The following is a 26,540-nucleotide window of genomic DNA, read 5'->3' on the forward strand; positions in this document are numbered from 1 at the left end:
AATCAATTGCTCAAAATAGATCAAAATTGAATCAACGGCTTATGTTTTTAATAAAAAGTGTTGAACAAGAAATGCTAAACAGTTCTAAACGATATTTGCTGACGGACACGCGAAGATGCCTTGGAATGAAGCTCGAAACTCCACTTAGCCTAGAACCCCCCGTACTCCCAGTATTATCGATGTTCCTCCCTCCCGTAATAAAATACGAAAGTTTTGAGTCTTTGTTTCCTGATCATAACTGCTCATGATGTAGAAGGACATTTTAAGTATATCAGTGATGATTGTCATTAAAACCTCTAGGCTTGGGCATATGATAATTGCGAAATGATGTATGGTAAATATACTGGTCCTGAAATGGGGGTCTTGGTCCTACTAAACGTATGACAAGTAAAACTTGTCACCTGCACATTATATCACGGATAATCTCGAAAATAATGGGAATCAGATGGCCATCAATAGCTATGTTTTAATGGCTTTGAAAATTGGTTACAACAGTATTATACGGCAAGAAGCGCGTCAAATGCAGAAAATGAGTCCAAAAAGCCAATGGCATGTTATGAAAGAAAAAAATCGAAATATTCTTTTTTTAAGAATGCTTATGAAAGTTAAATGAAGAAACATAATCGATTTTTGCTTTTCTAAGTGCCCTTGCTCTATTAAGCGAAAAAAAAGTGGAAAACAAATACCTGAAAAATGCCAAAAATGTTATATATTATAATTAATATTCTGAATTATTTTCTAATTATATATTCTAAGTTGATATCAGGAATATCAACTTACATACAGAAGCACTAAAATAAATGTCAGATATATTTTAGGTTTCAACACTATGAAATCGTGGACATTAGTATTCGATAAGCTTAACACAAGTTTCGAAGATGATTGCTGATACCAGACCAGAACATTATTATTATATATTTTATTGCACAGAAGTACATTGAATGATTCTCCTGATTCTAATGTATTAACATATTATTATTATTATTATTATTATTATTATTATTATTATTATTATTATTATTATTATTATTATTATTATTATTTGGAATAGTAGTGGTGGTATTTTATTTTGGTTTATTGTATTTTTGAATGGAGTTGAGAAGCCTGAGTGTCTATTTAGAAAGACTTAGCTTCCGGTGATCGAATATGCAAAGTTTTAAAAGATGTATTCCACGGCTGTGCCGTCAATCAAAACGGTGGCAAATGATCACCAAATATTATTCACTATTGTATTTTAAAATTACTTCTCGTGTATAATGTTCTAAGAGAATACGTTCTTGCGGATAGTCAGGCTCTCGCATTTTTCTGAGTAGCTTTTTCCTTAATTTTAATTTTTTTTTTATTTGCTGTTTTCGTGTTCTTTGCGAAATGTTCTATGTTTCTGTTTAACACTGTTCTTGTTATGCATCCTTTTTGCTTTCGGTATTTAGGATTTTATGAGCGCATTTATTTAGATTATTGTTTTCTTTGTTTCTCCTTCATTTCATGTTTCTGAAAACGCTCTTTTTAAATTCCATCAGCAACGTATTTATTATTATTTCTTATGTATTTCTTATCTGTTCATATTCGATTAGTATGGTTCCGCATAGAGTATTTCTGGCTTTGAGTTCATTTCGTTTATCTTTTCAAAACGTTTTCATACCACTCTATTTTATTTTATTCTGTTTTGTGCGTCATTTCTTAGTGTCACGTGTTTATTGATGTAGTTAGATGCTTTCCAGGTATAATTTTATCGTTCTGCATTCCCCCCCCCTTTTTTTTTTGGTTTCTCCTTATCCGGACATATTGTTCTGTCATTATTGTTCAAAGCTCTTTAGTGTTGTGAACAATGTCAATATAGTTTAAAAATGCTATTTTTATATCCCTCATTTCCATGTTTTCTGCGTGTCGAAGACCAATACTGTTTCATTTTTGAGTTTCGCGTCTTTGATACTCGTTTTAATTCCTGTTTATTGTCCTGTGAATATATTTTTACTCTTTCGTGACAGTTCTGCAATCCTTTTGTTATTTGATATGTTCCTGGATTTTCTAGGATTTCGTTTTTCTGGTCGTTAGTATATTCGTTTCTAACCGGATGAGAGGCTTTACGGTCTTATCATGAAGACACTGTCTGCTGTCGTTAAACACTGATTAAATTTTGAATTTCTCATTCTATTGTTTTTTTTTTCCAGAGTTTTATTCACCATAACTTTTACTGGATCGCTCGTTTCTTGATCCCGTCTATGGTATGAATTTTATATCCTTTCTGTCCTCAGTCGCGTCTCTTTCTCTTCCACATCTCCTCTTGTGTGCTTCCTAACCATATTTTTCTTTCTAAGCGGGAAACATTGGTTTGTTTTGGCTTGTCCCGAGACAATTAAGCTACAAAACGTTCTAAAGTTGGTTTATCTGTTTGGAGAAAGAAATCCCTAGAACAAGAAAACAGGGATAAGGGAGGATTGAGAAAATGTATGCAATTAATAGAACCGAAAAGTCTATCTTAGTAATATGATGATACAAACGTTAATGTTTCAAAATCAACCAGCAAATGGTAACGAAAAATGAAAAACGACTCTTCCATAAAATATTCAATGTTTTGGGAAGATCACTGCCAGCAAGTTCAAATCCATGTAAGGCACAGATGCGAAAAGCATGTTGAATTAAACAAGCATTTCTTTTCTTTTTTTTTTTTGTTTTATTTTAAAGGCAAATTATTAGGGCTGTGTGACGGGTAGGGAATCTAAAAGCAAGAAACATAGTATTATATAATTTATTACATAATTTATAATTTAGCTTAAAGTCGTAACTACATGATTAGCGAATGCATTTGCACCGCATCAATTAATAAGCAACGAAGATACTGCAATATATTTGAGTAATAATATAATACTTTTTTTTTCACTTATCATTCGTATTTTTCCTTACAGAGTGGCGAAACTGCACTGACTATTATGATATTCCGAACTTAGTCCCTTATCCTTTTTTATATCAGAGGAGCAATGAAGCCTTTTGCAATTTTTATGGTCCCAGAATCCATTTCAAGTGACGCTTATCAGCAATGACTTCTTCTTATTATCAAGAGAGTGATGAAGGACTTTTACTTCTAGTGGTTAAGGTATCGCTGAACTAGATCCGATCTGTATCGATGTTGCCATGAAGTACTTCAGACTGCAGAAAATAAAAATATTTCTTTTCGATGGATGCATGTAAATATTATGATTTGTCATTGAGAGTACGGTTTGCAAATATTAAATCTAACAAAATCATTCGTGTATTGTTCTTAATGTACATAAATATCACTTGCCGTCTGAAGCTGTCTGCTGACCCTTCCGCCATTGCTATCCTGTACCAGTGTGTTGCGTGCTCCACCAACTTTATCGTCGGGTGACTAACATTTCTCTCCAGTATGCAGGACTCATTACCAATCAATATATGACTTGATGTCACATTCTGGGACCACAAAAATCGCAGAACTTCGTGGTTCCCATAAAAATAAGAATACTTTGTGCGTGTACATTACTGCTTATCTGTCCATAGGATACAGACATGGATAATGCACAGAGAGATAGAGAAATGATATTAGCATGCCATAACAGCCAGTTCTGCATCGTTACCTGGAAAAACATGTGAAAAAGCCGTGGGACATTAATGTAATGTCCCACGGCCTCAGCTCTCTCGTTATTAACAGTAATCAGGCAATCCACGTCGAGTACTTACGCATTTCTTCATTAAGGAATTACAATGAGATATGGTATAAAATCCCGCATACCACTGGTTGTTAGACAAGTAGTCGTTATTTTTCATTTTTTTGCGTGAAATAACATCATGTATCAGGAATAAATCCATAATTATTACATCTTTCCCGTGCTACTTCCATCACAATTCGAGAAGCTTAAAACTACAAGTTTTAAGCTTGTAGTTTTGTGATTGAAAAGTGGGTGAGAGGTTGTTTCAGGGAGGTTCTATTTGCTTTAAAAAAGTACGGGTGCCAAAGGGAAGTATTTCGAAAGTGACCACTTTTTCTTCAAAATGTTGTCGTTCTAAGACTAATGTATGGTACAAAAAACTTAAAGAAATAGATAAAAATTGACTTTCGCACATAGATCTTCTCATGCTGCTCTTGAATACTATGCTTTGTTCTTTTCTTTCTTTTCTTTTTTTTTATTTATAACCAAAGAAACTAAGGATGTGAGGCCAATGTTGTTGTTGTCTGTTAATTGCGTGCGTTCATCTGGCCGGTTTGCCTGTTTCGCGTGATAGAAACACGAGTTCCGAAAGGGCAAAACCCCTCTGCCTCCGTATGAGCCCAGATAACTTACTTTCAATTGAAAAACCGTGATAAATGTTCTTCTCGTCCTAAAGGGAATTAGAATATTATTATGCATACTCGGTCAGTTATTAAGGTAAGAGACATTCCTCAATGGAGAAACTTTCTCCTTAGGTGTTCTTTTAAAAAAATAAAATATAAAATGAGAACGCCTAAGGAAAAAGTGACTTTCCCCATTTAATTGAAATGTTTAAGATATCCAGATGGCACTCCTCCATCCCATTTTACATTCCTCCTTCATCTCTTGTAGTTTTCAATGAAATTCAGTTCGAAAAATAAAAATAAAGTTCAATTTTTCAAACGTTCTTTAGAATAGCGTCTAATCTGCAATCAGGTAACAGTGAATAAAAATTCTTAGTACACTAATGGTACTACTGTACTATTAGGTTTACAACGCTTTGATTGGCAGTGTCGCATAAAAATTGATAAAAAATAGTTTGTAGATTTGATTTCCATGCGAGCGTGGATTTCTGAATATCTTTAGATGGAAAACGAATTTCACGCACGTGTGTGTGTGTAGGGGGGGGGGGCTTATTTTGAAGAACATCATAAATTAGTACTTTTAAAACATAAACTACACGAAAGAGCTCTGTAACTGTGTGTTTAAACGAAAATATCCTAAGTTAGTATTGGCATTCGGTAAAAACATCACAGTTCTCTTCCCCATCACTAGGTTGATCCTGATGTTACACTAAATAAATATCACTGACAGAAAAATTGTTTTCGTAAACTTTTCTTGTCTGTTTATTGAATTATAAAAGAGAAAGGTCAACATGCATTTTTCTTCATTATTGTTTGATGTTATCTATCGGATATTTTGATCAAACTACTTCCATGTTTCTCTCGGTTCGATTTCTGACTCGTCGCTTCTGTCTTCCGTTATTTCTTCACAAGTGTTGCCTTATTTTTAAGGAGCTTGCATACGTCTTACTGACAGCTATCTGCTGAGTTCCATTAATCAATAGTTTACTTTTGAAGCAGAATATGTTCATATTCTCTCTCTCTCTCTCTCTCTCTCTCTCTCTCTCTCTCTGTGTGTGTGTGTGTGTGTGTGTGTGTGTGTGTGTGTGTGTGTGTGTGTGTGTGTGTGTGTGTGTGTGTGTGTGTGTGTGTGTGTGTGTGTGTGTGTGTGTGTGTGTGTGTGTGTGTGTGTGTGTGTGTGTGTGTGTGTGTGTGTGTGTGTGTGTGTGTGTGTGTGTGTGTGTGTGTGTTATTCTATGTGTGGCGATGACTTTCTCTCTACATTGGAGGCAAGTGGTTCGTCATTGGTCAATATTGCAATAGCTTACAGTGGAGGTGCTGAAAGATCTAAAGTTGAGCCACGGGTCTTATGCGTGATTCTAAATTTGGGTACGATATCCAAAATCAAATATTTGTTTCATAGAAAAATCCAGATACATTAATTAGCTTGTCGTAGATCCAAATATTATTAGACTGACCTTTTCCCCAATCCGTAGAGTTAGGCAAAGACAGGTATACAAGTCTTGCAGAAATAGCGATAACTCTACTTTTTATCATAGTCAACTACTCTAACGCAGCCAAAGTAAAGATAGTATGCAGTCGTATAGTGATAGCAAATAACTTAAATAGATCAAGCAAATGTGATGGATTTAATCAATTAATTAGAAATTAATTGATTGAGGAGGGGAAATAAATGAAGTTTTTTAATTATTGAGAGCTGTTGATGAAAGCAACTTCAAATGTATACATGTAATAGTGGTGATTTTAATGGAAGATAGAAAGAGGAAAATTTAAAAAAAAAAAAACAATCTTGAGGAAAGAGAGATTGATCATTTTTGAACAATAAATGAAATGGTCATGAGAGACAACCAGTTATGCATGAATATATACCGAAAAAGAAATGCCTTCCAACTTGAAAACCAACAACAAAATTGATCATTAATTATACTAACGTTATTTGATGTGAAAGTTACAAAAAAATTCCAGAATTGTATTTTTTATTTAGAATTATTTTTGCAAATCCAATCCTGAATATATAATAAAAAATAAACATTTTTAACTTAAAAATAGCAATAATTTTATAACAGAATGAGCAAAATAATTCTTAAAACTTTAAATATTTTCCATGCACCATATTATTGCTTCAATAATTCAGTGTGATAAAAGCGTGTTACAGAATTGCAGAGTGAATAGACCGTAACTGTTATTCTTTTTCTTATTTTCTTGATGTTCATTTTTTGTAATTCCAGTGAATGCTTAAAATTCTGATAATTGAAATTCAGTTACATGCATTAAGATTAAAATTTTGAATAGTCTAAAATATAAAATATATGTATATTATCAGATATAGATCTGCATAGTAATGCACCATCGTAATGACTTATTCCACCTTCAGATTTCTCGTTTTGAAAAGTTCAATAATTAATGAACGATTGCATGTCATAAAAAAAGCACAATACAATCTGTCTGACTTTGGACTGTGGGCCAGCAAATTGTTTCTAAATCACACGTTACAGTCAGCAGTATTGTTACACAAACACATCCCTTTGTTGTCACGCATCATTCCTACCGCGTCTTCGTTCCACTGTCCCTCCTCCCTGTTCTTTGAGCCGACAGTGGCATTTCGGGAGTGTCAGCAGTCCCCAACAAAAGACCTGACATAACAAAAGGCACAGCAACGTTCGGATAGTGAAGTGTCGTGGGTTGAACGTCAATGACGTCAGGGTCATTAGGCTAATCCTCATTTCTGTCATCACTCCGAGCAGCGAGACGTCACGCGCCTTCGGTCTCTTTATAGCGAAGCGGGAGAGTGATGTCCTTGTGGGTCACAGGTCAACGCCGACTTTCCAAGCTAAAACTTTCGGCTTCTAGCGTTACTCCGTGCGTCTTTGGCGGATTTATGAAGGAAATTCCGTACGAGAGGTCACTTGTCGGGCGCTTGTTGACGACTGGTCCCTCAACACAACACTCCCACTGGCCGTTTTCATGCTGAGAGGATAAACACCAGAATTTCTCTCAATTCGTTGAGATGCCAATCTTTTTTGGGTTTTTTTCGATTTCAAGTTACTGTATTGAAATGAGAGCTTTAAATCCATGTAGGTTTTTGTTTAGTGAATAACACTCTTAAATTTAATCGTTTAAAAAAGCAATATTATTTTTTTAATATTTGTAATAATCGATATAATAGTAATGGTAATTACTATTAATTGATTAATTTTTAGTAATGGTAATTTTATTTAATATTTATAAAATATAAAATTTTCTAAAAATATTATTTTTTATAATTATTTTTAGTCATTTTAATTTTTAATTTTTTAATTTTATAAAATATTATTAAGGAAAAATATTACTGGAAGTCAGACATAACACTGTGCTTAAAGTCTCCCCTCCTGAAGACTTACATGCATGACAGCTGTTTTGCAGTCTCATTTGGAAAAATCTCCGATGAAGACTACTAGAATATTTAAGGCTTTTTTAAGCATTCTTAGGGAAATGTAGCGGCTTAAAAAACGAAACTGTGCTTTTTTTTTATTGATTTTCGTTTTACTGGAAGTGGGAGACCAGACTGATTTCCCGTTTCCAATAGTCCAACAGATAACCACTATGCCATAAAACGGATTTATGCATAAATACTAAACTTATGGTAGATTTATCATTATTATTTTGGCCCATATTTCCGTTGTGTTGAATTTTCGTTAATTAGCCTACTGCTGGATAATATCGATTAGCCTACTACAACAAAAGTTGTTTCTTGTCCCCAAGTGTAACATCGTACTTCCATGAAATATACAATAAGTAAATAATTGAAATATGCAAGTGAAATATACAAGTAAATTATCTTGTCAAAAACGAAACAGGCAATGACATTTTTGCAACTGCCTGTTGCTTCTTTTCTTAACAATGTAATTGCGTATTTAAACACTGAAGTTCTACTTGATAGTAATAAAATATAGTAATTTAATTAGTCTTCACGTTCATTTCCCTCTTCCCCTCAGATGTCGAATAAGAGTATTTCAGAAAAAGCGAAGAACAGATTTTCCAGAAGAGAGGATGGAATGAACGGAATGCATTATTTGATTGGATGATGAGTTCATTGACATTCTATGATTTAAGGAAAAGTTTGATAGGTTTAGGGAAAGCTAGAAAAGACTGTCTTGGCGCTTCATGAAGATCACATGATAATAAATAGAATAAAATAATTATTAAGTTATTAAAATATTACAGAAGGCTAGACCAGTGGTGGCCAACTTTTGGCTGCACGTGTGTCGATTAATGGACAAGAAAGAACAGCTCGGCAGTTTTCCTTCCCTACTATAGTGGGGAAGGAAAACTGGGAGGCTTCTCCCATAACATGATTGTAATTAGGGGAACATTTATGTAATTTAAATTGATTTGAGTTTAGAAATTTTTGTTTGTATTTAATTAATAAGTATTAATTTTCAAAATTTCTGTTCATTTAATTCTTTTTTTGTTATATTGTTTCTCGTTTTCATGGTTTCTTTTTTTATCTGTTCACCAGGTGGCACTTAACGCACTAACGGACTTTAGGTGTCCACCCTTGGTCTAGACGTAGCTTGAGCCTGACAATTACTAGTTAGAACAAAATATGCTAAAATAGTCATTTGCATAATATTTTCGTAGGCTATCTCACAGTCCTTCTTCTGTTTTTAATGTAGGTTCGTCTTTGACCTCTGACCCTGTAGCTAGACAACACCAACAAATGGTGTCTGCTCTTTCCATGTTACCTAAACCCCCAGGAACTCCCGGTAAGATTGTACTATCGCTTTGTTTTTATTTTATAGATTGGAAATAATAACAACTTCGTACATTGATTTCGCTGTCATGTTCGTCGTACAACAACTCAAGAACATTTTTGATTAATTACTATTTAGGCTCGTAATAGAATAGCATTTACTTGTGGTTTGAAGAAATAGCGAAGCTATTAAGGCAGGATTCAAAAGCCAATATTCGTGGAATAATTACTGCCAATATTTGACTTCACTATTATATTCCATACATTATAAACAATCCATATATTATAAACCCATTATGGTTCATAATATATGGATTGCCATTGTTACTATTTATTTTACTTTCACTTTGTCACATTTTCTCTATGCTTAGAAAAGTAGCACTGCGTTCGCATATTACTGCTTTGTATCTTTATTAATTTTTTTTCAAGAAAAATACGGTATATTTGATATATCTCTACAAACCGCAGGAAGAATACCTTATACTACATAACAGAATAAAATTTCAGGGAAGAAAAATCTACACGCGACAGGATATGAAACTTATGGTACATTACTGCCATGTGGATGGTCACAGCACCTTTACAGACTAAATGCAGCGAACATCGCTTAATGAGCATTCACCTTCTTCAAAACCTGATGAATAATCAATGATAATGATTCCTGCAGGAATGTCGACGTCTAGGAGAGAGGAAAAAAAAAACCCGCTTTTCCTGAAGATCTCAAAGTGGAGCCACCACAACATCTGTAGCTATTATGCCTCCAGGAATCCCTTAATATTACCCCTACAGAAGTAACAAGTAACAGCTTACGTGGATTATCATGATTTTATACTTCCAGAACACTTCTATTTCTAGATATAGAAATGATACGTGGTACAGCAGCAACCTGTTATAGGATAAAAAATAAACACTTTTTTGAGTATTGCATTAATAAACCCATTATGGAAACGGTCACATCACAATCTCCTATTGGCCAGTAGTAGCATCTAAAATTTAAAAACAAAAAAGCAAAATCAAGAAGCAACTACCAGCGAAGACTGCAACTGTTCATAATATTCCAACACAAGGAACAGGAGAAAGCATGCCATGTTGATATTCCTGCGAACGCACTGCAAGGGGAATTTTGACAGGATCCCATAATAAGGGTATAAATTTCAAAGCTGTATCGGCAACATATTTCTTCCCTAATACTGCGAATACAGCAGACTTCTTCAACTTATTTTCCATAAAACTGGACTGTGAATGCACTGGCGAGCACCTAGCTGAAATCCTTCTGCACACTTCATTTTACTTTTGTGACATATGCAGGAAATAAATCTTACCTAACTGGAAAACGACTGATCTATATCTATCTCGAATATCAATCGCAGAATATTATCTGAAGCTGTCGTTAAGGGACTCCGTCCTTCTTTTATCGAAATAACGAACGAAATGACTTACTGTTCCACAACAGATCCATCCATGATAAGTCGCACAGAAAGAATAACAAAATAGCTGTCCATATAACACTGAACCAGGAAAAAAAAAGTCATTGAAGGATAATCGCTTATACAGATGCTTCAGATCTCATGGTTTGCTCATTGCTCGGATCAAACCATGTTTTTTCCTGCAAAAAACCTATCGGCCTCCAAATACTGAACGTTTGCATCCTCTTGAGACTTTAGTTATACACTTGAACACTTTGAGGAACTCTATCCTAATATTCTTTTCACATATGGAATGGTGCACCAAAAACCTCATTAAAAATCTTTGATGTTGTTCAGAAGAGAACAATTCGTAAAATGAGCTGCAGATGCAGCTCATTTTAATAGACAGATTTAGAGGGGGATCCATTCATGGTCCAAATATAAACTTAGAGGGCGGACTTCTCTACTTTTATTTTCTGGAGTAGATTGCTTTCCTTTATCTAATTATTCCAAAGGACTATAAGATGCTTTTGCTTCAAGAAAAAGTCAATAGGTTCCTTGTTTGTCATGAACTTCCAAACCACATAAGATGCTAATGTACTAACTTTTATGATCTTTCATGTCATGGGATTAATATGAAAATAGGGTAAAGACCAACCTCTCCTTACACTTAAAATAGAATCGTTTGGGGGCAAGATAAACAACTCGTTCAATCAATCGAAGCAACTCGTCTTCATACTGCTTCCCGTATCACAACATATGATTGTCCGCTTAGATAATGCCTCGGCAGTCGTCAGATTAATACAATACGATCTGAGGGAGCTTTACAGAAAAATTTAACTCATGTTAAAATGATGTGGATTATATATTACCGTGACTCTTCAAGAAATGGAAAATAAACTGAAGTACTAAATCAGATAGCTGGATTCCTGTGACTAAAGATTTTTAAACTGCTAACTGATTTCATCTAAATGCGGACAGAAATGTTCCATTTTGTTAAACAGAACTGTCTCACTTATCATTACCATCATGATATTGAATACAATTTCACAGGAATTCACTGTATCGAAACAGAATCATCAAACTACAGTATCGAACAAATTAATCTGAACACTCACGTTTTAAGGAAAAATTTTAATTTCGCAAGAAAATAAGTAAAAAATTAAACTCCAACTTTATCTAATAATTTATATGTGCTCCTCTGTTCCAATCAGTTCATTAATTCGCTTAGACTTGGACTCTACTAACGTAGAACACATTTTTCTTATTTCTGCATATCGAAACCACACTTTTATAAAGGATTGCATTAAGTTATCCTTTTGTCACAATTTAATTTTCCAAGTCTCTTTTTCACTATATCCCATGAATTTTCTATCGGGTTAATGTCAGGAGAGTTAGAGTTACCTGGCCACCGAAGCAATTGGATATTGTGATTTTTGAGGAACTCTCACTTTTTCTCCAAGATTTTTATGCATTGGTCACTTTTCAACATACCGTCAACAGCCACAAGTGGTCCTGAGTCGTAATGTGCGAAACAATCCCAGAACATTTGAAGGTGTTCGGGAGAAGTCTTCTCAGACGCTGATTTGCGAACATAGGATGCTTCCTCTCCTTGGACAAAGAAATGGCTTTCATATGAGAATATGACCTTCTTCCACTTCTCAACAGTCCGATCTTTGTACACTTTTGTCCACTGGAGCCTCTTTTTCTGCATAGCCTTCGTCAACAGTTGTGTGTTTTTTAGTTTGTTGTGGGCAGTCCCTGCTTCCGACAATCTTTGACGATCTGTCATGTCAGAAACATTAATCCCACTAGCTGCCAAGTCTCTAGATAAGCCTACTGGAGACAATCTTGGATTCATTTTGTTTTTCCTAACTAGTAAACGATCTTGAGTAAGTGTAGGTTTCCTTTTTTGCCCATATTTTCCTTTTCTGTGGGGAGAAAAAGGTACCCGTCTCCCTAAACCTCTTTAAAATCGCATTAACAGTACCCAAACCAACACCACAGTCATCGGCAATTTGTCTTTGAGTCATGGATGTGTGCTGAGAAAGAGTACATATTTTTTGAACGCTTTCTTGAAGATGAATCATTTTATAGCTACACAAAATGAATAAGACACTAAGATGGAAACTTGTTTACACTATTAAAAACGCACAAAACTATTAATAAACATCGTAGTGATAGTTAAAACATGCAACACTCAACCAAAATAGTGAACTAAATCCGAAAGCAGAACTGAAACAAAAACCAAAAACTTGACGAAAATTCGGCTTCTTCAGATTAATTTGTTCGCTACTGTCGATGTGAACATCAGAGAATCTATTCTAATGTGAACTAAATCGAACAATTCGCTAAAATTTACTGCACTTACCTTACATTGATTAATCTTACCATTAAAGAAACCTAAATTGCATTATTACATAACTCACAAAGTATCCTCTTCTTGACAATATTCACAAACTGTACACATAGTAACACTGTATTTCTTCAAAAGAAGTAAAAACATTGAATCATACCTGGTATTTGTTAATAAACTAATGCAGAATATGCTTCTCTAATTCCCCCACTAGGTATTCTGTACATTTTATATTTATTGAAAAAAAAACACTTAAACCTGAGGATAATCAAATGGTTAGTAGTGCTAAATACCAAACATTGCTGGATCGCAAGAGTTTTGACCTGGGACCTTTTCTAAGTTCATCTTCACTGCAGAAATCTCGATAATTTGTTACAAATCCATTATCTATTAATGACCAATGATCTTACTGATCACAAGACATAAAAAATTAGATATATCGAAAATATGTATATATATCTAATTGTATTCAAGGGTAATATTGCTTGGATGTCCTTGCGAAAACACAACTGGAACCACTCATGGCATTTCTTTTATTAATCATGAGAGTTGCTAACTACCTCAGTTAAATCTATACATTTTAATTCCTTAACATGTTGGCAGATTTACCTTTTAGCATACGACAACTAGAACAAAGTTCGGTAGGCGAGTAGACTCCAACATGCAGGTATATCACAGAATTAACTAATCTTATTGACTACACTCACAGAACGCTTATAAATAACATGAAAATGGATAGGAATCGGGCCATTGATTGGAGAACAGTATCTTGATTGGGAAATCTTCAGAAGTCTGTTACTGAAAATCACAAGAACAATAAATTATAGTATTTGCCATCAATTAATTACATGACAACAGTAACAATATTCGACATACTATATTTCCATCCAAAAGTAGACATTGCATCCATCTATGCCCACAGTTACTGGCGACTTTTAGTACAGTTGAGACTATAATAAACTTTACTTGCCTTCTCCTTCGTTCACGATAAGTTAACATGTTATTTGGGTTGGAAAGACATGGGGTCGTATTCAGTGTAGAATGCAAAGTCCATTGAAGGACTTTTAAGTGAAGGTGAGTAAGCCGGTCTCATAACGGAGAACGCACGATTTTCCTCTCCTAGTAAGGTGTTTATTTTTTATTCTTCTTCTTTCTCCCATCACCAGGTAAACTGACCAGAGAACACATCCAATTAACAGCATCACTTTTTCTTCATCTTCTTCCTGTATGAAAATTCTATATTTCCTTAAAAACAAGATCTTTAAATATATCTTGCAACAGACAATACAATGATATTGAATCATTGTATTGTCTATGTAATTTTCTTTCCATCATTTTCAGTGTTATTATTTACAAAAAGAAAAAATAAAGTAAATATATCAACTACAGAATCAAAACCGAACGTCATGTGCAGTGTATGAAGAAGCAAAATGGAATTTTTTTTCTCGAGAAAATGAACTGTAGTCCAGTGAAGAGTAAAACCCTGCAGGACGCTTCGTAATCGGATAATATACACACGTCTTCATAACCAGGAAGAGACATGGAATCAAAAAGTCCATTTGTGCAAAAGCCATTTTTAGATCTCAGCTTTTGTTCCTTTTCAATTTTATTCCTATTGTCTTTGTCTGATTTTTTTCCTCTTTATATTAATACTACACGTATTAATATAAAGAGGAAATGAAAATGAAGCATTTACATTGACGATAGGCATAGGCAAGAAAACACGTCTTTCGACAAAAATTAATAGTGTGTTGTTTCACCTCTGGCCATAATAACTCTTCACTGCTTCGTGTAAGATTTTATTAATTTCTAGTAAAAAATTCGTGATGTGGTACTGTACTCCTATTTTAAAGCATTAGGAAAATTCCACAAATGAAGAAGATCGCGTGGCCACGTTCTAATTCTGCGTTCCAGTTCATCCCATAAATTTTCTATGGGATTTAGGTGGGAGATACTATACTGGACGCTGTAACATTTTCGATGTTATTCTCTTCAATACACGTAGATGAAGCTTTCAGTACCTCCCAAATTTCATCTTTGGAACAACACACTCCAGGCACCTTTCATACCAGAACACATTCTATCAAAGTGGAAGAAAGTTAAATCGTGACTTGCCATTTCACACGACAGATTTCAGTGCGTCCCTGTCGTGGTTCTGTATGGCTTGGTCCATGTCAATCGACGATGTGTGGTCGTTGTCGGTACCAAAAATTAGTGAGCTGTAGTTCTGTGAATATTCATGACAAGTAGCTCTCTACTTGTCATGTGGCTGCTAGTATCTCAAACATAAATCCTCTAAGGAATCCGACTTCGAAATAAGGTATAATTACATCTTAGACTTAATGTCAATTTGTACTTAAATGCTGTCCAGTAGCACTTACAAACATCTACCTCAAATGACATTCGACTAACGTTAGTTTCTGTAACGCTGTTCACGCTTTCCGTGTACTCATCGTTAGGCATACAGGATCGAAATGACTTCTGAGCAAACGACCGATCTCTTTTGTAAAGTCGCAAAAATTTGAGTATTGCCATTTGCTTGCAATCTGGGAAGTACTTCATGTCTCTGAATAATGATGATCAATAGTATATATTGATCCCACTGACATCATCAGAGCAGTTGTACAAGGTTTCTAGACCTACTACAAAATAATAAGCGGTAAAAAAAGATAAAAAAAATACTTAATTTAAGTATAGTTCATGTTCACTTAACAAGTTTACTGCGACTAAATTAAAAAAAAATGTAGATGAAGATAAAAAAATTCTCTTTCCTTCTTTTTCATTTTCATCATTTATTCTTCCTTTTCCCAAGCTGTTCGTTTTTCCCATTGAGATGACGTCTTCCACTAAGATGCACCATATATCACGAAAGAGCAGATACAGATTTTATCTATTTCTAATGGTTAGAGAACAACATTAACAGCACATCTTTTGATATTCTGAAAACATCTCACGGACATGCAAGTTCGGAGACTTTTTTTATTTGCAGCTAGAAGTAAGAAAGCAGGAAATAACTATGCGATTTCTTTGTGAGAATCTCATTGTATTATATCATTAGGGCTTCCTGAAGGCTGCGGTCGCTATAAAAGGATTTAAATAGCCGTAAAGAGAAGATATTCAATCGTCACCTTTACAAAGAAAAACTCCTTCTTACGTGAACTGTAATAAAGAAAGCAATCTGGCTTTGAAAATCTTCGTGTTTAGTTCTTGTATGGCAGGGGCAATTTAACCCCGGAGATTCGTGTGTAGTAGGGGCAATTTGATATCTCCAGTCGATCTTGGAAGAAAAGAACACCGGAGCTTCTCTTGCTCAAAGAATTACTCTTACTCAGTTGCCTTCTCTTTTTCTTTCCTTCTCATTTCTACTGGTTGTCTGCAGGCGCCTGCTTATCGATAATCAATAGAAGTTAAGGCTTTTAGGTGTGGTCTGGCTACCCCTTGCTCTAGACCGTGCGCTCAACACCTGCTGGACAGCTGGGATGGTTAAGTGCTAATTACCACACACACACACACACACACACACACACACACACACACACACACACACACACACACACACACACACACACACACACACACACTGACACAGAGTCTGAAATTCGAAAAAAAATAGATGTACTTTACAAATGTGAACATGGTTGTTATTTGTGATGTTCAAAGAAAAAGTAGTCATTAAATTTGACAAGACAGTTTATTTTAATATGAAATTATAGAACCTCGTTGAAACGTCAAAATTGTCAAGTCATGGAATATGTCTAAGTGTGATTGTGCTACACTGCAGACTGTTAAAGAATAGAAAAAGTGATTATCAGAAGAGTCCATGAAATCTTTCACTCCCGGTTTAGCCTAAAAAGATGTTACACCTTCATATGCTGAGCACTTCTCATTCCATAACTTGCGAAGCAAGAGAGACCTCGTAAACCTGTCTTAATCGAATTTATTACAAATCTTATATGGCCTCTCAATTATTCGCTAGTCAATCATCACTGTTAGCATATCTATTAAACAGCAATCCCACAGAAGACCAGTGTTTAATTAAAAGTGGAATACGCACGCCTTTTATCTGCCCACTCAGTGCAGAGCTTCTCTCATTAAGTCGGCACCTTAAAAGATACCAACTATTGACAGTAGATGTCGTATCTGTAGTCTCTGAACCAAATTAATTTGGAAATGACAGTTTAGTCTTGATAATCTATCCTAGATGATTGCCAGACTTTCACCAGTAACCATGTCGACCACCAATCGTTCCAATTGGGTCATTGCCACGTGCTATCAAGCATATACTTTTAAGGGGTTTTAAAATACAAAAGTTAAACCGTTAGCAGCATTAACTGGAAGCCAGTTATTCTGTTTTTTTGTACTAAACCGCACCAGTACCAACTTTGATTCATTTGAATCTTTCTCTATCTTTGCTTGAATAGGTAGACTCCAAAAGTTTCTACAAGGAACTGAATCATCTGCGCATGTGCTGTCATTCCTCTTCTTTTTTTCTTCTACAAATCTCCAAGATGGCAAACCCAGTCAAACTCCTTACACTTCATAAACTTCGCTTCTTTAAAAGGAACCGCGTTGTCGACTAGTAGCTAATAAGTCGATCTATAGAAGTAAGTCATTCTGTTACTTATGTCTGCCATTGGGGAAGTGGTAATCGCCCGAGACCGCGACAAGTTGTCAAGATTCTTAGCTTCCTGGGGAATATTTGCAGCTGGTATCTCATGAACAGAGAGCCTCTTTCTGTCTGTAATTATCCTCCATTACCTTATAATTATAGGAACGTTTAATCAAAGCACTACGCTTTTTTTTCTCTTCGCTGGCCTTCCCTAATTAGCTAGTCATTGTTGTCAGTTTGATACATCGCTTAGTTTAGCCGTACGTAAGAAGTCCTTGACCGGATGATTTATTTCCAAAGCCCACATCTGGGTCTGTTTAGTAGCACAGCTACAAGCCGGCGATCAAGTGAAAAACTTCACTGTCACGACTTTGCTTCTCGAACATTAATTATTCCAAAGAGCAAGAAGGTTGGCCCTTAGTTAATACACCAAAGGATTGATCAATAGAAACAGTTTGACCGCACGTAACCCTAAGAACTTCCCACGTAGGCAACTGCCTCTCTTCAATGCTGCCTTAAATATGTTGAGAATGTGTCAATCTGTTTACTCTTTCTTGTTTATTTTATTTAATTTTTATCTGCTCATAGGTTAAGTGTTCTATGAACTAGTTTATATCTGTCTTGCGGAATGCATTTCTAAGCTGTTTCATTAAAACTGGCCACTGATGATATCACAAAGAATTCTAACTTGTGATGACGTCATTGGTTGTAATCTGTGCGCTTTGGATTTACTAGGCAATGCTAATAAATGTGTTCACCAAACGATTCAAACTCCGTTAATACACGATTAACCATGTAATTAGACTTGAAATATTTCGTATGCAAACAACTAAAATACAAAATTTAATTTTTTTTCAAAGAGTGGAAATATTAAATATTTCCGATATTTTCTGTATTCACGTATTAAGGATGATATTGCTATTGCTAGGAATCCAGTTCTATCTAAAGCGAATGCCAAAGAACTAATAGTCGAAATTTTTATAATGTCCAACAATGTAAGTAACTGGACCAATTCCAGACCAACAAAACTTATTGTTTTTCTTGTCAATCGTTACTTCAGTGATCTCGTATAAGAGACTCAAATAGTTACCAAAAAGAATAGTTCTTTTTGGTTCCTCTTGACGTAGTGTCAGTGAACAAACAAACAAACAAAAAAAAAAACGTGCATGTGTCTGACATATTGATTAGAAACTGCTATTTTATAAGTTAGTAAAGTTTTACATTTCTAACTGATAGAGATCACTTTCTCTAATCTTTGAAATTTCTAGAATCATGATTTGAATCTATCCTGTTACAACAGCAGATCCCAATTTTGAAAAGAAATATTTGAAGAATGACCAACTTCATTATTATCAAATTTGCATCATCTTTATTAAGCCTGACAAGTTATTTTTTATTATGTATTAGTATCTAAACTACATATCGGGTATATTAGTTGAAAATGTTATTAAGACTCGATTATCCCATCACCAGCTATTCGAGAGTCAAGCTTCACAAGAAAAACTACTTCTGGTGAAACAGTAGCGAATTATACTTCTCGAATTATGATCCAAAGGAAAAATATTTGAAATAAATATTCTTAGTAAAAAATGAAAATAAATCATGTTAAAACAAAATAGTACTAAAAATGTATGAATTATTTTTTAGTTATCGTCCTCCTAAAACTGGTTTAGATCCTGGGTAAGAATCCCTATCGGCAGTACAGTGTTAAATTTGCTATTCCTGAAAGATTTCCAGAAACCGGAAGTGTTTAGCAACCATCTAGAACCGGAAGTTTCTCAATTATAAATAGAGATAACAGCAGAACTTTTTCCACTCTACCAACGCGGAAGCAACATCCAGGAATTCCACTTGTACTGTTTGCAATGATCGCCACGAACACATTTCAAAAGTATGCTAATTATTACATAGCTTTTGAACGCTAGCTTGTACAGAGTGAAGCAACGAAAAAATTGAAATACTTCAGAGTTATTCATATTAACATCGTGGTTTCTGGCACAAGCAAAGTGCTACCTAATTCTCTTTCAGAATGTTGTGTAAAACAGTGGGAGGGTCACTATAAAGTTGGCCATTGGAACCCACCCCACACGAATTTCCAACTGACTCGGTAACCAGTCCTAGTTACTTGAAACTGCTATTAAAATGATCGTTTTCGATTTTTTCCCGTAAAACATAAAAATAAGCAGTAATTAAACACAATGAATTTAGTCTGATTTTTAATGCTTCAGATAAAGATTTAGAATTCTTCCTTTTGATTGATTACTATTGATTAATATTTTATTGATTTTATTAATTGAATATTTGTTCTTAACATATCGTAAAAATAAAGAATATCGTTTATTATTTGAAAATGAAGAATAGTTTATATTTGCTTCAAACATTCACCCAAATCCACTCTCCCTTACCATGGGAGAGTGGACATGGAGCCTAACACGGATATATATATATATATATATATCCGTGTTAGGATATATAATTCAGGCTCAATGTTCTATCACGGCCAGTGAAGTCACTTTCTTTCTTTCAAACTGAATTACTTCTAGTGAAAGGATGGTTATCCTGTCTGTGTTGTCTGGTACGTTTGTCAATTGCGTGTGTTCTTCTTCCCTGTTTGCCTGTTTTGTGCGAACAAAACCCTGTATATTTAAGATAACAAGCAATTTTATAAGCTAGGTTTTAATCCTTTTTTTTCCTAAGTAAGCAAACAGACAAGTAAGTCAAGTTTGCGCCTGCACTTAGTGCAAGTCTGAGGCAACTCGTATTAAAGGTGGAGTAAGCTCCGATCACTTTCCTTAGTATTTTCCCCCTAATGCAAAGCACATCCCCTTGCAGAGATGTATGATTCTATGCATTAAAGGCAAGGGTCACTACCCAGACCGGTTTCGACCTTTATTGAGGTCTCGTTAGTGGGAGCCAGACCTAAAAATGCCAAGGTCGAAGTAATGCAGAGCTTATAAATTTTACCTAAACAAGTTGCCACAAGGTGCTTTGACCTTATTAAATAAAAATCTCAGGATTTTTATTTACTCTGCAAGGGGATGTGCTTTGCATTAGGGGAAAATACTAAGGAAAATCGGAGGTCTGCGCGGTTAGCCTAGTGGCCTTGCCCTACGCAACCATATGCCTGGGGAAGGAGTGTCCCAGGTTCGATTCCGGTCGAAGACGTGAGGAACTTTGAGGATCTTCCTCAGGCATAGCCAAGTTAGCTGGTCTTGGGAGCGGGCAGTAGGGTTTTTTCCACCAGTTTATCTGGCGTTTTTCATCCCGCAAGCAGGCAAACCGGCCGCGTGAACATACGCCTCTACAGTCAAGAATATATTCCCCCCCCCCCAGCGGCAGACCAGGCGACAGGGGGGGGTTGGGAGTGGTACTAACAAGTAGTTGCATCTAAGTAACACGCGGACCCTGCATAGGAAGCGGGAATAACGCGTAGTGAAAGAAGAAGAAGACTAAGGAAAATCGGAGCTTACGCCACCTTTACTACGAGTTGTCTCAGACTTGCATTACTTGCAGGCGCAAACTTGACTTACTTGTCTGTATGCTTACTTGGGAAAAAAAAGGATTAAAACCTAGCTTATAAAATTGCTTGGTATCTTAAACATAGTATATACCCAAGGTACTTTCTACATCAAACCCTGTATGTCCGGAGAGCAAAAATCCCGCTACACCCACCTCCCTCAGGAAATCGTCTAACTCACCTTCAATTGAAAAAGAAAAGTCTTGAGCGCCCTAAACGGGATTCAAACCCAGAACATTCCAAAATGGGCATCGCTGTTACTGACCGCTGTGGAGGCGTATGTCCTAATCCTGTGGCCTCTTCTCTTTGAGAGGGTTGCAGCTAATTACTAGGGAGATATGATGCAAAGTGGTTTCTCCCGTTGCCTTCCTTCCATAAGTATTTATGACTGTAGTTGTATGTGTGTTCATGGGGCCGGTTTGCCTGTTCTGAGGGGAGAAAAACCCGAGTTTCCGGGTGAAAAAAAAACCCTACCTCCGTATGAGGCCGGCTAACTCACCTTTAGTCGAAAGAGACCAGATAAAGATTCCACACGCCTTGGACGGGAATCGAACTTAGGTCTTTCCAACCAAAGGGATTCGTCTATACCGACTGCGCTATGAAGGCTCATAGGCGTATGTAACAGGACAGAAATTTAATCCAGTAATAAAAAAATTAACACTAATCATATGCAATACATTTACTTCCCTTTTTTATTTTATTTTTACAAACTGTCCAGAAAGTCCAAGCTGAAGGCTCACAAAAAAGGCTAGTTATCCGCATGTAGCCTAAGCAGTGGATCACCAAGAGGAGGGGTCCTTCCCCCCCCCAAAGGAAAAGGGGGGAAACATTAAAAATTTTCCAAAAATCTTTTCCTAATTAAAATTCTTTTTTTTTTAATCTATGTTGTGTCGTGTCTTCTATTTCTATACTACTTATGAATTAGCAATCATTGCAGATGCTCAGTCATAGGTCGTGTGCATTCTCAAATCGTCTACTCAACAACGCCCCCCCCCCCCAAGATTAAATCCTGAATGCGCTACTGAACCTAAGTGATGATTTTTTATTGCACTTGGAGGTTTGTGGTTCCAAGTGAGGGAGGGAAGGTAATTTTAACTGAATTATTTTTTTTCACTCTTAATTTAATCATTCTCATTTGAACGTATATTGTAGCTTACTCTTGAAAACCAATAAGTTACAAGAGACCGTTGAGAAATCGTAAAACTGAGCATGGTAAGGGAGAGTGGATTTGGGTGAATATTTGAAGCAAATATAAACTATTCTTCATTTTCAAATAATAAACAGATATTCTCTATTTTTACGATATGTTAAGAACAAATATTCAATTAATAATTATCTGGAATTTTTATAATATTATTGAAATCCATCATATTATTTTAAAGGTCTTCTTCTTCCTAACATGGAGTTTAGGCCAAGTGGCCTGTTCCGGTCTCATGCCATCTCTTTCTTTGTCTTCCGATTCTTCTTTTTCCACTTATTTTGTATCTGCATAATATTTTTGGTAGTCTGCTGTTGTCCATTCGATTTAAATGTTCTAGCCATTTTTGTTTATACTGTCTTATGTAGTAATTAATTGGTTTTATTTTCAGGGATTGTAAGATTTCTTCATTTGTTTTATGGTCCCACTTGGTATATCCAGCTGTTTTTCTGAGGAACTTCATTTCTGCTGTTTGAATTCGTTTTTCATCTTTCCTTTTCATGGTCCATGTTTCGCTTCCGTATAGTAGAGTTGGTTTTGACAAGACATTATATAGTCTGATTCTAGACTAGGGATGGCTTAAATATATTATTTATTATGCCATTTACTTTGACAAAGTTTGATATTTTAGTGTCTATGTCTTTTTCTTCTTCGTATGATAGATCACATCCCAAGTATCTGAAAGTGTTTATTTGTTCTAGTATTTTATTATCTATCACTATTTTACTCCTTATTGGGTTTTCTCCTTTGAATGCCATTATTTTTGTTTTAAATGTAATACTTCAAAATATATTTTTGATATAAACTATATGTTACACTAGCGAAATAAACTTGAGCTGTGGTCACTTAGATTAGTGATAAGGCATTTAAGGCCACTTGACATTCCCGTTTTATATACTATCCTAACAGAAGGTCAAAGGTAATCTGTCTGACGACTACAGAAAAATGAACGTGACTGCGCAATATGCTAAACTTGTGACTTGTAAAAAATATCAGTGGCTATCTCAGAAGTCATTTCGATCCATCAATGAGTATACAAAAAAAAGAGTTACATCGTTTCAGCCGGAAATTATAGTCAGATATTATTTGACAAAAATATCTGTACGTTCTGTTAAGCAATAATTAAAGTATTCCCAAATACTAAAGAAATAGAAACTCACAGGTGACAGTGAGCTTAAGAAGATACCAAAACTAGGTGAGCCTAAATGCCTAAATGTTGAAAGCTTCTTGAAACAGTTCCTTTATTTCTCCTTTGTACCCTACGGAATCTATATTTGGAGTTGTAAGCAATTATAAGCAAGCCCATATACTACATGTAGAGAGCTACAGTCGTCCTTCATTAAGAACAACGAATACTCATTGTCTACGTCATGAGCCGAGGCACACGAACTTGAACCATGAAGCAATAGAAATCGATCGATCTTGAGAAGTGACGATTCACGTTACATGCTTTTCCAGTCTGATGAATGTTTTGCTTCTTTTTTCTTCCGGGAGCAAGGATTAGGTCCACTGCCATGGAATGTTAATTGTGGCAATTTTATAGCATTCGTCCTTACATTTTTCAATACGATAACTCTTCATGTCAAGCAATGATTGAGAACACGTGGTTTTATAAGAATGACATCGGAATATTGTAGTTGCTAGCATACAGCCCCAACTTGAATCCTATAGAAATTTATGGGATTAACTGGAATACAAAACACCTCCAAGACGGTCTTCTTCATTAGCAGAGCTGAATGATGTTATGAGAAGAAGATCACCGTACCATCTGGGATCTAAGAACCTTTATAACTGCTTTTGTAGTGAAGATAACTTGTCTCATACGAAGATGGAGGTTTTTTCCTTCAGAAAAAATTGAGTTTCTCATTCTGTAAAAAAGGCAAACCAACCAGAAGAATCCAACCTGTTCTCATAATTAGTTCATTTGGCTGTAATCCCAATGAACCTAGCATCAGAGTTATTTGATTATAAAGCAGTTCTAAGAAGAATCTTTTCAATAATTTATGGGTATCGTTAAGTTGTGGACTTTCTTGTACTACGCATGGTTTTCATGTCGATATATATTGATTAAACTTATCCGGATTAATGCCAGAGATGAAAAGAGAGATGACAATCATTACTGAATTGTCGCCAAGGGCCTCCCAAGGGTTCCAGCGCTTGTGTCATAGTTTATTTTTCATAAGCATGAATTTATAATAGTTCTACATAGTTTAAATAATAAAAATAACGTTTTTTTTTCATTTGTTATATTCTAGTTAAATATTTTATCGTTTATAATTAACATGGAATCGCACAAAAATTTTATCCCGAGCTCTAGGTTGGCTCTTAACTCCTGTTACGTCACTCGGTTGGCAGAGTTTCAGCAAAAGCATGAGATCATATTTATTTATTTCATTCGAAAGTTTTTTTTATATGCACAGCATTAATCAAGTTTTTATGATGAGAGATGCAAAAGATACAAGTATAAGATATACTCTTTATGCAAAGATTAATTAAAAAAACGAACTTTTAACAGGGTTATTTACCTATTATATATATATTGTATCGAAATAACTATTGGCCATCAAACCTTTGGTTCCTTGTATCTTTGTCAGATCTGAAAAAGAAATTAATATTTTAGGAGTTATTATTAACCACCTGACTCTCTCATTGTGGACTATCAGAGATGATTTTAAAACTTAGCTGTTCTTGTCGTTGTAGTCTTCCGCTGTGATCGGTCACAACGAGCGTTGGAATTTTATCGAACGTCCGGCTTGCTGATTGTTTGCTACTGGCAGTCAGTTTGAAACTCACCTGCTTACTACGGTTTTAGAACGTTTGTGCCTTGTAGGGTGCTGTTTGCTGTAGCCTACCGATTGCTGAATTAATGGGTTAGGTCAGAAGGCAGCATTTGCAAATAATTCTGCACCTGCTTAACGTAAGAAAGTTTTGATCTCGGGGATACCGACTTCTTGGTGAAGCTACATGTTTCTTATGATCTGCGGCGTGTTAATTATCCAGAGGAAATGCTTACGAATGGCTTTTAATTCACCGAAGATGCTAAGAAACGTATAGCTTCACCAAGAAGCATGTATCCCCGAGATCAATTTTTTTTTGCGTTAAGTAGCTGCATAATTATTTGCAAATTTGAATCCGCCACGTGACGAGTGAGCCATAAGTCAGGATTGGCCTCGCTGAGTTGTGAAGCGAAGCCTTTTATCTAGTTATATCTCTAAGTATTTGGCTACTGGTAGCAGAGCTGATAGAACACACACACACACACACACACACACACACACACACACACACACACACACACACACACACACACACACACACACACACACACACACACACACACATATATATATATATATATTTGCTGTCACGATAAACATTAAATTGATGTTGATCAGCAGACGCTCGTGTTCTCGTAATTTAGGATAAAAAAAATTAGCTTGTCTTTGGAAGTATATAGATAAGAGAAAGTTCGAAAACGAGAGATTTTAAAATTAATCCGTTAGAGATAAGTAATCTTATTGTCTTCTGGACAGCACAAGCATTCTTAGTGAGGTTTTATGTGAGCAGTATTCCATGATTAGATCGATTGGTGATTTACACGGTTTTAGCTGTTCTACAAGAACGTGGTGTGTGCATGAGCAGAAACGTATACCAAATTTGTGGAGGGTGAAGAAGCAATAGCTGAGGTCTGTTTGTGGCAGGAGAGATAAAAGGTATAAGTTAGCCCAATAATTGGAGATCTAAATATTATCAAGACTAAGAGAAAGTGAAACGAGATATTTCTTGCAAGAAACAAGTCAGTAGTATATTTTACAGAGTTTAAGGCATCGGTCATGACGAATCCTGGAGCTTTTTATGATTATGCGCTAAAGTTTGTCAAATGAAAAGCGAAATAGCGAGGACTGTCCTCGACATAGCTATGGATAAGATTTGAAGTCAGCAAGAGAAGTAGATCGTTTATGTCTAGGAGAAAGAGAGTGAGTGAAAGTGCAGTCTTAGGGTACTCCAGCATTAGCGGAGAAATCTGGGAAGAGGAAATCATCACCATAACACATAATGAACGACCAGAAAGGATGCGGTTAGTTTGCTGAGCAGGTTTCTATATCATGCCTGCGCTGGAAATGTCAAGATCGACCACATGAGTTTCTTGAAACTTTTCCATATTGAAAGTGTTCACAAGGTTTGCCTGTTTTGAGGGATGGAAATCTGAATTTCCGGTAGGAAAAAATCTTCCATCTACAGTATATGAAACGAGCTAACTCAACTTTAATTGAAAAGCCCCATTAAAAAATTCCTCGTCATAAACGGGGTTCGAACGAAAATATTAGCAATATGAATTATTGAGATTCTCTACAGATAGCATGATTATTTCTTTAATGATAGAAACACATTAATATCGAAGTACTATAAATTCCCTTCACTAAGAAAATATAT

At 35.5% G+C, this 26,540-nt stretch overlaps 1 protein-coding gene across 5 annotated transcripts in view; it reads left to right on the forward strand.

Annotated features, from left to right (window-relative positions):
• Sobp (Sine oculis-binding protein) overlaps positions 1 to 26,540 on the forward strand; it is a 211,344-nt gene that overhangs the window by 149,881 nt on the left and 34,923 nt on the right. For 4 of the 5 annotated variants that reach the window (XM_090408985.1, XM_090408986.1, XM_090408989.1 and 1 more), the window contains one exon: positions 8,944 to 9,033. The exons of the other annotated variant lie outside the window; for it this stretch is intronic. In XM_090408985.1, the coding sequence (XP_090265111.1) occupies positions 8,944 to 9,033 (90 nt within the window). The remainder of the gene's footprint in view (positions 1 to 8,943; positions 9,034 to 26,540) is intronic. 5 annotated transcript variants of the gene reach the window in all.

Source organism: Typopeltis vanoorti, chromosome 19, assembly GCF_054136105.1.
Source record: "Typopeltis vanoorti isolate ZY-2024b chromosome 19, IOZ_Tvanoo_1.0, whole genome shotgun sequence".
Lineage (NCBI taxonomy): Eukaryota > Metazoa > Arthropoda > Arachnida > Uropygi > Thelyphonidae > Typopeltis > Typopeltis vanoorti.